Consider the following 16,313-nt stretch of genomic DNA (forward strand, 5'->3'; position numbering starts at 1 on the left):
GCTACTAAATCACCATGCTGTACCTTATCATATACGGATATGCATACATACATACAGCGTCTTAACAGTAGTTCCTGCCTGAATTTGATTGTTGTGGTGTTAATTCATTTACATTAGATCTCAGCGCAGTTTTCAATGCAGAATGAATAATGCCGTTGAGAAAAAGTGTTAGCAAATTTCCGGCTTTCAATTTTTTTTTTTATATCTTACAGTAACGTCCAATGTACATTTTTGCAGCTGCAATTGCAAATATGAAATAAAGACACGGCCTATTTTTAAATGTTTGATTTGATACAAATCGAAGAGCTACATCAGGCCCTTTTTACATTGACTGTGACTGATATACGATGTCTTTGTTTTCTGCCTTAATATTTCTTTTGTTATTTATGTGTAATAACATTAAAAATGGATATATTCTGTGAAATATAAACTGATATCGATGTGCTGGACGGACAGATGGAGATATAATCAATATAACAGCATTCTGCTCAAACATGCAGGTAAATTACAACTGGGGGTGTGTGTGGCCATTCCATAATTGCACGATAGGGGCAATTAATATTATTTAAACCACTCGCAAGTTTGAGCTCAATCCTATGGATCATACCTCAGATGCATGTCGGAGATAGCTGCTATTCGGACTGCTCTGGCTATTTACAAAACAAGGACTGACCGAGATGTTACGAATGATCGAACTATTTTGTTTTCTTTCGCATCCTCGTTAAATTGTACATCCAAACGCAGAGATAGCCGAGACGGTCCAAATACATCGCGTTTCATTTTTACCGAAGAAATTTCCAGCAAACAAAATGTATAACATTTTTGTAAATTACTGCATCGAAATACATTTGAGGCATATTTTAGTCTCACAGAAATAGCAGTTCTAAATGTTTCTAAGACTGTTATTTAAATGAGAGAGTTTACACTTCCGGTTGCGATTAAACGTTCAAGTTCTTTATTAGGAACAAAGCAAACTTTTACAGCAATACCTAACTTGCAGCGTGTGTACATCGAAAACAACGAGTAACAAACAAATAATGAATCAGAACATTTACATAAGAAACTATTACGAATGCAACGTTTTATGTTCACAGTTCGCACTAATCTATGCAGTTGCAAACGTAAGGTAAAAGGGATACACTGTATAGTCAAGCAATGTATAATCTTTCGATTCATTTTTTTCTTCTTCATTTCTCTGCAAAGTATAGGTACCAGTTTCCTGACATCATTTTCTGGCAGCTCCATACATAACTGCTACATGGACGGTGGACATATTCATCTTTAGGTGTCCAGTTTAGCAAATCAAAATCGCACCAGACTACTTTTCACACCTCAGAATCAACGATTACACTTAAGCTTTTGCATCTAATTCCACTTTCTCTGACGTGTGTTAAATGCATAATGTTTAAATAAAATAAATTCCCTCTAAAGAAAAAGAAGTTAAAGGTACTGTATTCACAGGGAATACTCAAATCACATCATACACACCGTTTATGTGTGTGCAGAACGCTATTATTCAGCTTCAAATAAAAATTCAACCTTTTTAAAAAAATACAGTAAATTAATTGATAATAGATAACATATACTAGACCATGGAAATTTAATACATGTCAGTTATGTATACATCTGAAATCTTTATGAGCACTAATGAAGATTTTCTTTTCGTTGTTTTGATAGAAACAAGCGACAAAATGATCCAATTCAAGAGCTAATGCTCTTTCTTGCGGGAAAAAAAAATGCTTTAGCAAGTGATAGATGAACTGAGAAAAAAAAATCGAATAAATCCCTATTGCCTTTTCCTTTCATAGCAACTGCACAATTTTTGCTATGAGAAATATTAAGAGTATTCCACATCCTAATATATATCGACATGGTAAAAGTTTTCATGTTGAAAAATAATAGAAGCCTTAAGTCACCATATAAATAATGGTTTTCCGTCTTCATGAGACAAAAAGCAAAGACAATCCAGGATTATAAGCATGTCATACATTTCTTGTCTATCTCGGATCAGCTGGGCAAGCAACACGCGAAGCACCAAGGGATTGTCAAGTCCGAAACCTTTAATAGTAAGTTGATCTGGTGGGCCGTTTAGGAGGCCGTATTTATTGACGATATCTTGCGTGAAATCCGCATGGAGGTCGTAGATGTAGCCGAACGAACTGAGCTTCACGAGCATTTTTTCGAATTTCAGTCTCATCTCCAGTTCCATATTGTTGTCGAACCGGTTGCCCTTCTTCGCTATCTTATGCATCATTTGATAAATAGTGGAAATGCTGAAGCCATAGAACCTGTGATTAGATTTGGACTTCTTCTGCAGACTCCTTACTTCCGTGAAGACATGATCAAGGATACGGCGATCGAGCTGGAATGCGATCTCTCCAATCAACCTCATGTTGGGTTTCATAGTCGACAGGCTGTTTTTCAGTGATCGGGTGATGATCGGATGCTGGCCACAAATCTTATCGACTGGGCGAAACAGAATTGACTTTGCTGAAAGATATAATTCGAATAGACTCTATAGATAGTTTTCGCATCACATCTGTCACTCAAATTTATATTTGTTGAAATCTCTGTTCGTTATATCTTGGGTCATCCTCAGCTTTTTAGCACAAGAAGTGTGTAACAGACATTAATTACGCATCAAAAACATAGGCTAATTATGTAAGTGTGTAATGAATAACTACAGGCAATATACAAAAGGTGTTTCATCGCCACTAATTTATTACATGCAACAAATTAGAATTCCCTGTCATGATAATTCCGAGAAAGGTCGACCGGAAAGATGACGGATACCTGTTTCCAAAGGCGGTAATTCTGACGATAATTGAAACTTATAATATTGCTCTTCTAAATCCCAATATGTCGGAGAACCGAACATAATCCGCGAAAAAGAAGTAATGCGGCGATCCTATTAAATAAGACATTAAATCTTTAAACAAATAAAAATTAAAATAAGTTCGGTTATAAAACTTGCGTACATGTGTTTGAGTACTCCGTACGAAATCTCAAAATTTTAAACGAGAAAAAAGACGCATGGACCAAATACGTTTAATTGCTGTAGGAAGATACCATACCATTTAAAAAGTGAAAAGGATTGGAAAGAATGGTGAAATATTAGACTTAATCTTCGATTAATCATCAACACTATCATGTTATCAACTATTATTATGGTATTGGTACCGTTTTTCCTATTACCATCTGTTTTATCCTCTTACGTCAGATATGCTTTCAAGGTACGAAATTTCAGCCAGTGGTGGTGCGAGAAAAAATTGGTTTAGGTTAAGGTGAGTGAGACCGAGATAACACCCAGTTAATTCTGACCTTTACCTTTTATCCGCGGAACTAGTGCAGGGGAAAATTAAAAATTTCAATGGGACAAAAGTTACTTGTTATATTATAAATTAAACATAATTCATGATATCATAATTTGAATGCATGAAATCATGAATTTAATTTATATCACAACCAAATTTATAATATCATAAATTTTATTGAATAATCATAAATTCAGTAAAAATCATCCCATTATAAATTAAATTGTATATCCAAATTCTCTCTCTCTCTCTCTCTCTCTCTCTCTCACACACACACACACACAAACACACACACATACACACACACACGAGGACCCATAACAATGTTTATACAATAAATATTAACACAATAGTGACATTTTTCGAAAACATTTTCTCAAATGTAACCATCTCAATCAGAATGTGTATTACACTTGAAAAAGCATATACCGCAGAAACAATCTTTACACAAGACTTTATAATGATGTTTGTTGGTGTCAGTCTTCTTCCTGTTTTAGCTTGAGTCGTATGTTCCTGCTATCACCCATTACCTCTCTTCAATTTAAAATTGAAATATGAAAGACAAAGGGATTGATTTCGCTTGTTAAGTGCAAACAGGGACAGAATTTATCATTTATAGTAAAGTTAAACTGTACATGCATATGTGGAACCACTGTTAGGTTGTTAGTGTTTGTAAGACTCACGCTACTAATTCACCTCCATTAGTTCATCTAAGAGAACGTTCACGATATTAAAATTTATTAACTTCAAAGTTCCGAATGCTCATTATAAAACCTATATTTATCAGTATAGACATATCCGTGATGTAAGCTTCCGTGTAGAGAAAACTATATGAACTGCGGCATTATTTTTTTAATCTACACGTGTTTGAAACACGTGTTTTCAATTCCGCACCAAACAGTCAGGTGCTAATTTCAGCAGCGATTTTTCCTAACCTAGGTCTGCAAAAGGGCTGACATTCCATCTATAAAACATTGTCCCTATTTTTTCAGTTAACTAGGATAAGCTCTCGAAAGATTAGTTTCCTAATAATTTGTTTTCAATATCAACCAATCCTAGTCGGCCAAACCCATATATACTCTATTTTATGTTTGCCTTTTTCTACACTAGTTACTATTCTTCCATACCATTAGTCCCATGAGTTTGCATAATGCCTGCTTTGCATGGAATGGCATAGGCTGATTTCAATGTATTACACTTAACTGATAATAATGAGCAATAATCATCAGCCCAGTCTTTTTCAACAAAGAATATTTATCAACAACAACAACAGCAGCAGCAGCAATAATAATAATAATAATAATAATTCTTGACTCAGACGCCAACTGTCAACGAACCTGCAAATATTTTAACCAGGATATTGAGATGTGCAGTAAGAGATTTGTTGTTATAAAAGCAAGGATTTAATATGCATTTGTATATTTAAAATTGCACAAAACACTACGATCACTCCTGCTTACAGATTCAAAAAGTCATCACCTAGCGAGAAAGACAAAAAGAGACAACCCCTCGCCCCCCCCAAAAAAAAATCTTGTTAAACCATTCAGCATAAAATGCTGGAAAAAAATATCTTCGTAAGCCTATAAAGTAACTACTACAAAATTCTTCATTCACTTTATAGACGCTTCGTCACGTATTTCGTCTGATTATGGTGTACACGTTGTTTTCCCAGTATGTTTGGTAACTAAGTCAGTTGTCGAATTATGCCTCATAACAGACATCATCATCTTCATTATCGTAGGTGTCACACGGTCACAGTCACCTGCTTGAAAAATGATTTTTCTATGTCGGCAAAGGAACAAAGCAACTGCATTTAAAAGGATGAGTTGTGTGAATATAAAAGACGGCGTGGGTATTTAGCCTACCTCTTTTATTAGCGTCTTCTCCTTTTAATCCAAGCAATTGTTCCAGAGAATGCGTGGAGCAGGCATCCATGAGAAGAATATTTTCTGAAGAAAAAAATGGAAAGTTAATCGCATTTCTCATGTAAGAAGAAAGAGTACAGGTTACATCACGGCAGTTTTAGAAAGGGACTATCACGTATTAACAAACTTTTGTCAACAGTAATTAAAGTCGGCAAAGTGTAAATAGCCTTTATTCAATGGAACACCTTCACTCATCACTACCACCAAAGTTCCGTATCTCGACACCAGTCGCATTCTCTTCGACCTTTCAAACTGAAGTTTCTTCGATTATGTATAGCAATTAACGTAGATATGTACAGCTTACGTGTATTTGCCATGACAATCGCGCATCTCGTTCATCTCGAATTAAAGAACGAAAAATTAGCGGCACGCTTTGCGTCTATTTAAAATGTGTCAGCGGCAGACCTAGAAACATCATTTAAGGAGAGTGCAAACAATTAGACCAGGGGTCTGTGGAATGAAACCGGTCCAATGGTCTGTGGGGCAAAACCAGGACCGGTTTAATCCAATAGGCCAGTGTGTATTAGGTTGCTGGTTTTGAAATTTACCTGATATTACATTTTTCGGAATGCCTATCCCATTATTTTGAAGGCTGATTAACCTTTACAATTTACGGACTTTACAATCATTGTAGAGTTGAAATATTAAACACTATTCAATACTGATCAATAATGGAATTAAACACTATTCAATCCTTATAAAGAATGGAAGCCTTCTGCGACTGTCCAGTCCTTAAAAGTAGTCGCTCGTTAAAAGGGGTAGTATAACTGACCAAACGCTCAAGTTCGCTACATGTGTACAAGAGTTGTTTGCATAACAAAGATAATAATAGTGAAACCTTTTAAAAGTCATCCGTAAAGTAAGTGTACTAACCATAAACGATAACACTGATCATGTTCCTTGCATGCATAAACAATTAACCAGCACCAGAGACAAGCAATAGAACTAACGACGAAACCATTATATGATACGGTCTGTAAGTATATGGAATGAGGTGTATGATGGGAAATGACGGTATCAACGGATGTTTCATTTTGCCAAGTTTTTAATTATCAGATTTCTTTAGATCTCAATGTAAGGTGGGCCAGTCCTTAGGAATAACTTATGAACATCTTGTCCTTAGGAATAACTTATGAACATCTTGAGAATATTTTCAAAAGAAAATTACTAACAAAAAATTTGCAATGTTAAACTTTGAGCTGTGTTTCAAATGGCTTAGCTCGGTTTCTTTCTTAGGGTACATTTTTTGAAATGTTATGATTTTTGCAAAACAATATATAATTATCGGGTGCAGATGTACACTTTAAAGGAACAGTCCGGCCTTTAAACTTGTAATCACTATATAAATCCTGATTCAATTCTAAGTTATTGTGCCAATTTTATATTGTTTGACAGATCCGAAATCACGGGAAAATGCCGTTATTTTGACTATATCCAGGTACGCGCAAATGAATTACCTCACTTTTCACTTTCTCTTCTGTGCCATCGTTCTCTTTTGTGACATCATAGTCACATCTCGCTGTAATAATGGTTCATATGTCGTTTTCTTTGATGATATTTTCCTCATATTGATTTTTAAAAAATTTATATAGTAACAAAATATATACACACTATCTTGAGATGGCTATTAATCAATGTAAAAATGTATGCATATGAATAAAAATTAATGGCGGTAAATCACCTTGTCTACAAAATCCACTTTTCTCAATTTTAATCTTGTAAATATTAGTGACTGCTTAAGCAAAACTTATTTCTAAACGAAGAATATACAAAAATTTATCAATGGTATATTTCTTTCATTTGTCCATAACCGATTCCAGTTCATTATATCTGAACAGGAAGTGCCGTTCACATGTAAGAATTCAGCTTCCTCAACCAGAAATGACGAACATCACGAGTCGAAAAAATTAGGAAATTAGGAGATAAAGGCTACTTTATTTTAAATTGGTTGATTCATTGCACTTTGTGTTTACGAATGTGAAAAATTATAATAAGGTGAATTCTATCGATTTAGGGCATATTATACCTATGTTCAAATTTTCCCTTTAAGATTAAAGATAAATGCGTGGCTTACCTATATGTTTGTTCAGTGTACTAGCTGGTCGTATTGGGGTCGAAGCAGCCACTGGGTTTCCCACTGCATCGTAATATCCACCTTGCGGCTGGCTTGCATCATGGACCAGTTGAGTTACATAACCTTCACTTTCAGTTGCTGATTGCGTGGAGGGTCCCTGATCTCCATAATAACGGCTTGATGGGCTCTGCTGACGAGTTGATCCAAGTGTTTGTGGCCCTTGCTCCTTGTCGCCAGTGCTTGTCACAGAACTGGATTTCATTGTGTCACTCCTCATTGACTGAGAATTTATTTCTGCAACATCATGCTGATTATAGGAAAGTGTGTCTGCAAGGTTGACAGTACCAGGTGAAGATTGGTCTTGTGTGAAATTCCTTTTCTGAAAGTTTGACATAATAGTCCCTTCTTTCCTTTGAAAATCTTGATTGTATGGTGTCAATGCGTTGCTTATTAGATCACTCTCTTGCAGTGTAAGCGGCGATGTTTTTCTCGAATGTGATCTGTAATAAGAACCTTCTGACGGCGAGTGACCACTTCTCTGCATACTTGTCATTTTTCTATCACCGTATTGGGGAATAATTGTAGGTCTAGTAGGAGCACCAGGTGCTAATCGCGCTACTGGCATAAACGGAGATGGTGAGTACGATTTCACCCTCTCCATTCTGTCAGTAAAGATATCAATATTAGGTGGTACAGATTTTCTTCCACTCAGATAGGTTTTGTTGAAGACCGTCCCCGTGGGTTGAGCTCGTTCCGCCGCTGACATATCTGTTGAACGTAGCGAAGTCGGAGAAGCATATATTACGTTCGTTCTATCGACAAACATGTCATCAGCCGTAGAAATATATTTTCTCTTATCAACGTTAGGCCTGGGTTCAAATAATTCTCGGGCTGGAGATAGTTCTCGGATTTTGGTTAATTTCCTTGGACTAACTGAACCTGGCGAAACGGATTTTCTTAACGCCGTTTTACCAGTTAACAGGTGTTTCACGGGTGAAGAAGTTTGTTTTCTCCACGCGTAAGACTTGGGACCAGACGGGCTCCGAGAGAATGTTTTCTCCACTTCTGATGTTGCGGATTCTCTGTTTGGAGATGGCATCATGTATTTCCTTCTCTCCATTCTGTCAGACAACCACTTACCACGGGGAGATACGGACGTTCTTGGAGGCTCTTGGTCCGACTGTGATTCTTCTGTATCTTTTGGAAAATCGGACTGGTACAACTGAGTGCGAAGATTTGATGTATCATATTCTTTGAAAGGTATGGGACCTAACTCTGATTCTGGTTCGTATTGATTTGTATTGTCTTCACCAAATCTGCCCTTACCGATAGAGGAATTGATATCGGGAGTTACTCGACTGCTGGGCATCTTTGAAACCACAGGGCTCGTGTTTTCTCTTGAGATCTGATAAGGCGATGTAGAAATAGGTCGGAAATGGTTTGCTGTGCTGTTTTTGGTACCATAATTCAAAATAGCATCTGGAAAGAAATGTGTGTTCAGGTAAACACATATATTGGACATACGTTTATTTATTGATAAAATATGTCGTAAGATGGAGTCCATAGATGTACCAGTCAGAGCAAAACACAGAAGAAAACAGTATAGCATATTAACCCTTAAAATAAACGCATCACACTAATAAAATATAAACATTTAATTTATACTTCACACTTCCAGATTTAATACCATAAGAAATGTAGTGTTATTTGCAAGTATTCCTGAAATACACTAGTAATGTTCGCTATCGAAGATAAGCGGGTCATGTTAGGGTTTATAACAGGCTGTTTTAATATCAAAATCATTTTAGTAAATTAAATAAATGTTCCTTAAATGTAGGCCCGGCCCTAGGGCAAAGCACAGGGTCATTATGGCATAAGGGGGGTGGGGGTGGGTGGGGGGGGTGTATTGGAGAGTCATTTCACATTCTCGTATGTCTTTCTAACGTATCTGAACTCACCCTTTTGTATTCTAGGTTGTACCTGCTTGCATTGGTTCTCACGACCAATGGAGTTCCAAAACTAATAAGTATTACATTGGTAAGTGTGAACTGACAGACTACTACATACCACAAGGTTAATATATATAGGGAATTAAATTTGTATAGATAAGCTCAATGCGTGGGACAGGAGTATTTAGTCAACATCGTTTATCCGTAAATAACCATTGATCTTTTCCTCATATGGAAATTAACAGAATTCATTTACTTGTGATGGACTGCTAATACTAACGAGCATTAGTGGAGAAAACATCTAAACTATCTGAATATTTAATTAGCTGAATTTTAAGCGAATAGGTGATATTTGCTAACCTAGAATCGATACGTGTACAAATGAGGAGAGATTTTCCCCCCAGCACAGATTAAGAGACGACGCAAACTAAAACTGTCTAACCTTCAAACAAACTGCTTTCATCAAGTCAGAAAACTTTCTTACAAGAACTAATGAAAACTTGTGTTAGCTTAAGGAGTTTTTCGAACGTTCTGTATATTTGAGGTAAAACATGTAATTCTTCAGTGTATACAAACAAATCTGTGTACAACAAGTTCAGAAACTTAAGATTTGTTTTGAAAACTTCTATTATAAAATGAAAATCTAAGCAGGTAACTTACTGCCCGCCAAATTTAGTGTGCCTGTCTCGATATGTTGTGCCTTATCGTTCTAACAAGGTTTCATTCAAACAGCAAATTCTGTGTAAAAAAAAAAAAAAAAAAAAAAAGAACAACTGTTGTAATGGTCTGAAAATCTAAGCAGCTCATCTGTATATGGATGCAAACAGGACTGTCAATTTTTTGGTGTCTACGTTGAATGTCCTTTTTGGGTAATCTTGCTAACGAGCTTCTCTGCACGGACATACGGACATAACCAAGTCAAGATATTCCCGCTGCGAGCAATGGGATAGTTGTATGTTCCTTCCGATAAATTCACTTTCCATACAATAAAATTCACAGCACTATTTGTGCATAAACGATTAATGTAAACATACGATATTATAATTTAGAGGTAGAATGTGTTGGTGCAAAGGCGGTAATGTGTACCCTTATTATAACCAGTGAATTAATGTTACAAGTCTATTGATATTCAGGATCATTTACGCAGAAACGACAACATCTGTTACCTACATAGATTTTATGTTGTCGGTCCCCAGTCTTTTTTTAATAAGAAAATTTCGTCACGCTTGGCTCCGTGAGACCTTCGCCATACAAGAGCCCTCTCAGCACCGTTGCCACTGAATAAACAATGCTGCTATACGGCGATCCAGTTTACATTTTTTGTAAATTATCCTGCGCCAACAACTCGGCAGGCACATGCACACGTTAAAAGTTCAGCAAAATAGTTCCAACACCTGAATTCTTAACTCTGTTGTGTTAAATGATTAAAGTCATATATCCTGATTGTAAGCTGAGCCAAATAAAGTTCGTAGTAAAGACGTGTTATCATGTGTTTTTGTAAAACAAGAAGCTGTCCGTGCTTAGTGGGTCAATTCCGTTATCAAGCTGTTAAGTTTCGGGAGAATGTGTTTTGTGTAAGCTGCCAAACTGTTTAATCCGGAGTTAATAATTCTTGCAAGAAACTTGCTTTCCATAATGCACGAATGCTACCATCATGTTAGCCTTGGTCGGCTGCCGTTGTGTGTCATCGGAAAAGGCACTTTATTCCTGGTACTTAATGACCTACTTGTGGTGATATGTAAACAAAATCAAACTACCAACTGGAAATGATCCGTTCTGAAACGCATCCGAAAGTTTGAAGTTTGACGAGGGCGTGATAAGATTCCGTTCCAGAATTTCGAAATTTTCACAGATCTAACGTTTAAGGAGAAACAATTCATCGTTTTTTTTTTCCTTGCTGGTTACCATTGCGTTGAAAACTGGAATGTATACCAGAGAGGTTTACGGATCTAAACTTGTCTTTTTTTCTTCTTTTTTTTTTTTTTGTTGTTGTTAAATCTGAATGATGGGAATTGGTTTCGGTTTGATAGTAGTTCTACAATGTAAGACATAGCGCATGTTGTTTTTGTTTAAATGCTATCACCTCCCCCCCCCACAACAAAAATATCGGGTGATGTGTCTTACTTTGTAGGACTAGATTTGAGAGCAAGCATTGCGATTTAGGGTACGTCCATATAGTACGTACGCATGGAGGGGGAGGTGTGTTTTTTTTCTTTTTTCTTCACATAAATGCCTACGCTTGCGTATGGTTGGGGGCCTACAAATAATGTACGTACGCATAGGAAACGGGGGTTGGGTGTGGTGAAACCTCGATAATAATTTGTCTAATACGTAACCTGCTCGACTTGGTTCAGTCGGCGTTTAAATTTTAGCGGACACTAGACAAACTGTTTAAAGTTACGCAGCTATTTTCTTTGATGCAGCCTGACAGTCAACGTCGGATGACAATCTGTTTCATAAAACACGTTAATATTATTAATCCTTTATGGTTTCTGCATGGATTAAATATATGCCGTTCTTTAGAATTCGGAAGGTGGGGTGCGTCAAGCAAAAGTACGCAGGTGTGGGTGTGTAAAAAAGTACGTATGTGTACGGGGGTAGGAGGGCTCAAGCTTTGCCAGATTTTGCGTACCTGCTAAATCGAAAGATTGCTAGCGCTGCAAAGCTATTTGCGAATTTCTAACTACAAAAACGAATAATATTAAAATAAAGAACCCCCACCCCACCCCATCCCACCCGAAACATTGACTTTTATACTGAAAAATGTATGAGTCCACTTTCATTAAATAGCAAAACATCACTGTGAAAATTCGTTTTTATATTTGAAAAACAGGCAGACGTAGTGTGCTTTGATTTCATTTTCATTATTTGACCTCACAGGAGCAGTAATTTTCATCAGCTGCCCACTTTTGACGGCACACAGTGTTCCTAATTGCGTTCAAGAATGAATGTCAGTCTAAGTAGGAAAAGACACCTAAATGTATGTTAACTTTCTCTGCTATGACAATTTCCCTCTTCAACGTTGACCCCAAACCTAGGTGTAGATACCTTGGAGTCAAGCGAGAGTCTACTTTAACGAGACTACTTAGTAACCATCATTAGTCCGAACTGAGACAGAGAAATTGTCACAAAATATCTTCTAAAATACAATGCCAGATTCTATTTTACATTCGTGGTCTTTGAGAATACATTTGATAGAATAAATAGCGAAATTTTGGCATAAACTAAACTTGGAAATCACTAGTAAAATGTTAAATATAATTAAGCAAAAATGAAAACCAGCAAAAACTTGTGTTACGACCTGAAGAAAATTTACTTCTTTCATTACCCTTATGATGTACGGCAAGGTTGCATTCTCTCACCATTACTTTTCTCCATATTTTGCTTGACCATCCAATAGTATTGCCCGATGACAGTTATGGTTTAGATATTGATCGTATGTTGAAACTGCATGTTTTGCTATATGCCAATGATTTAGCTATATTTGCCGAAACGCTCGTTTTACCACATGCCGATGACCTAGCTATATTTTCCGAATCGTTTCATTTGCTATGGTGGCGCTCTACAGTTCCATATTTTGCATAGAGTTCAAGTTTTAAAGAAAAATAATTTTCCCGGTTTTCCTCACTGGTTACCAGAGCCATTTAAAAAAAGACCTTGCATAATTTAGCTATTGTTAAAAGAACTTTCAATTCCTGGTATGTCTGCGTTTAGTTGATGTGTGTAATTTGGGTTATAGAGTACAGCTTGGCCGTACTTCAGATGAGCACCTATCAAAACGCTGAGCTGATTTTTCACTTCCTGGACTTCAAAGGTAAATTGTATTTTAAAAAAATCGAACCGACAGCCATTTTTTTAAAATGTTATAAATATATCTTGTAATTCATTCATTGCACTTCCATATTGTTTTGTCTGGCAAATTAGCCCCCACCCCCAATTTTAATAACTGCTAAAAAAATAATGTATTTTATACTAATTCAGGTTGGTTTTTCGAGTACATATAAACAAGTTTTCTTTAATTTGTATTTGTGTACATTCTAAAGACTTTTCTTCTGCATCATCTGCAATTCGTACAAATTACTTAACGTACAATTTAACGTACAAGCTTGCCAATGTAATTTTTTTCGTTTTTTGGGGGTTGTGTGTGTGGGATAAAGAGGGGAATCCCCTGCATAAGGAATACCTGTTAAGAAATCTCTAAGTTTTCGGTCACTAGAGCTAAGCACCGAAGTCATGGCAGTGACAGTCTTCAGTTCAGCGTTTTCCTGTAGCAGAAGAAGACATCGCCTCAGACGAATATTCTCCCCTGAAAGATCTTCGTTTTCTTTTTGTAGTGCGTCAGCCACTCTTCTGTGGTGGCTAACGAATTCACTAGGAAAGCTTTCGGACATAACGCATGAATCACATCGCTACTTTAAGGCAGAATTTAACACAGCCATGTGGATCGGCATCACTGCCAAACAGGGTGGTCGTTATGGGCATATTGAGATGACGTCATAAACAGGCAACGTATTCTAAGACAACAGACGGTTATTCAATTATACAATCTTTTGCGTGATTATTTATCGCATACCGTATCTTTAAAGAAACATGAAGTACACGTAGAAAATCGAATGCAGACATACTTGCAATATTTAAAACAAAATTCCATACATAAGACGGACATATCAGTTAAAAAATAATAGTGTGCAGTAATTGATTGTTAGTAAATTTTTCTTTAAAAGAAACATACCAAGGACTTCTCCAGTAAATGAAAACGTCTAAATGATGTCTTTTAACTAGTGTAACAAAATTTGCAATGCATTTTTTATTATTTCTCGTGAAATTGAAACTTTGATTGAAAATGTATTTTTTTAAAGTTCAAATGGGCATTTTGAGGAGACGATGTAATACATTGACTTTTAAATTTCTAAAACGCAGATCACTCTAAGCATCTGTTATGTTATATAAACCATATCACGTTTAATAGTTTGTAATTCAGACACATCTTTGTGTTGTTCTTGTTTTTTTTTATAATTCAGAAAGTTACGAAAGAAAATTCATGTGAATAATATGACTATGGCCAGGATTGAATGTAACAAAATGTATTATTATTGCAATCTTTTTAAAACAAAATATAAATTAATTATATTTTTAAAGCAATATTGTCCATATTAAAAGACAGATTTTTATCATTTTTATAAATTTTACTAAAGAAAAAAAAAACAAGAAAAGAAATAAATAAGGACAGTCTCTCAGATTTGACAGGTCCTGGTTCGGAACTGTATAAAAAGTCAATGACCATAATGTAATAATCGAAAGAGTGTTTGCATTCAGTCTCTATAAGATTTCGCGCAAAAATACATTTCCCACAATTAGTTACTCCACAAATTATCATGTTATGATGTCCCTTGAAATATACATATCCGTAGGTAAAAACCACGCTATTTATTTATGCTTTAAACATAAATAATTTAGCTGATTATACTAAATACACTGGTCTACAGCCAAAATGCTTCCGAAATAAATGTAGTTAAACTTTACTAATTCTGGGTCATTGAGAATGAAAATGATTCTTAAAATTGTTGATTGGCTCTAGATATAAAGATATGATAATGGGTCAGTATATTCGACTCCTGACTTGGGAATGGTGTAGGATAAGTGAGTTATAAAGGGAAGGGATGTCAATTTAAACCAGAAAAGACTAAAATACATCTTTGACTGAATTTATGAATAAATCTACGACTGGGCTTTGACAGTACTTGCTTTTTAGGCAAAACAATGATGCAATCTGAAGCTGGCATTGCATCATACATGATATGAATTGGATCATGTTATACCTAGAAGTCATGGATGATGCAATCATAAATAAACTTACATCACTCTGCTGAATAAATTACCCTATATCAGCTCTAGAAATCATACAGTGTCGTGCTGTCTTATTTGTCAGCGTTTGATTTTTGCAGGACACGTTTCTGTTTAGCCAAAGTGAGCAGAGATGCCTCGTACTTGTGTGAACAATGCGGATAACTTCTGCTATGTTTGCGGTGGTCACTTTTGCATCACAAAACGCAGTATAACCATTATGGTTAAGAAAGTCTATCACCTTTATTTTGGCTGCAAAACTGGAGATTAGGACAACAGGTAGGCCACACAGATGTGCTGCAATACTTGTGCAAGAAATCTTGACCTGTGGTTGAACAGGAAAAGGAAATCTATGCCTTCGGCAGTGCCAATGATTTGGAGAGAACCAATAGATCATATAACCAATTGCTACTTGTTACTTCTGCATGGTGCCTCCAGTTGGGAAAAAGTGTGTCAAAGAAGAAAAAGTGGACTGTGCATGATCCAGACATCCCATCAGCTTTACACCCAGTACCCCGTGGAAAAAGGCTGCCGGTTCCTAATGCACCAGAATCATTCTCGCTTGAGTCAGACGAGAAAGAGGATGAAACTTTTAGTCCTGAAATATCAATGTCATATATGACCCATATTTTCTCCCATCGTCCTCCTCTGAACTACACATCATAACACAAGGTGAACTGAATGACCTTGTCAGGGATTTGGAACTATCTAAGAGTAAGGAAGAGCTGTTGGGCTCCATACTACAGGAGTGGAATCTCCTAGCAGCTGATGTTAGGGTTTCCATGTTCCGTGACCGTCAAAAGGATCCTGTCCCATTCTTCTTCATGGAAGGTGATCTTGTAGCCTGCAACAGCATCAATGGTGTGACGGCAGCCCTCAACACCATTCATGATCCAGAGGAGTGGAGACTGTTCACTGATTCATCGAAGACGAGTCTTAAATCTGTGTTGCTGCATAATGACAAGGTTTTGCCATCAATTTCAGTTGGTCATGCATTTCATATGAAGGAAACCTATGAAAACATGAAGCAACTTTTGAGGCGCATAAACAACAATGGCAGCTTTTTCGCGATTTGAAGGTTCCTGCTTTCTTCCTTGGTCTGCAGACTGGATACACAAAGTACTGCTGTTTCCTCTACAAATGGGATAGTCGTGCAAGAAATTCTCACTACATCAAGAGAGACTGGCTACTCCGACACTCACTGTAG

The 16,313-nt window shown here is 36.5% G+C and overlaps 1 protein-coding gene across 1 annotated transcript; it reads right to left on the reverse strand.

Moving 5' to 3' along the window:
* Positions 1–932: 932 nt before the first annotated feature.
* LOC149782985 (uncharacterized) lies at positions 933–13,687 on the reverse strand. Its single transcript, XM_089934545.1, has 4 exons — positions 13,446–13,687; positions 7,314–8,792; positions 5,180–5,263; positions 933–2,490 (listed from the first exon to the last, which is right to left on the reverse strand). Exons 1-4 carry the CDS (start codon positions 13,651–13,653, stop codon positions 1,913–1,915), a joined length of 2,349 nt encoding a protein of 782 aa, XP_089790671.1. The 5' UTR covers positions 13,654–13,687; the 3' UTR covers positions 933–1,912.
* Positions 13,688–16,313: the final 2,626 nt, after the last annotated feature.

The sequence above is a fragment of the Sinohyriopsis cumingii genome, chromosome 15 (assembly GCF_028554795.1).
Source record: "Sinohyriopsis cumingii isolate HCF-2022 chromosome 15, ASM2855479v2, whole genome shotgun sequence".
Lineage (NCBI taxonomy): Eukaryota > Metazoa > Mollusca > Bivalvia > Unionida > Unionidae > Sinohyriopsis > Sinohyriopsis cumingii.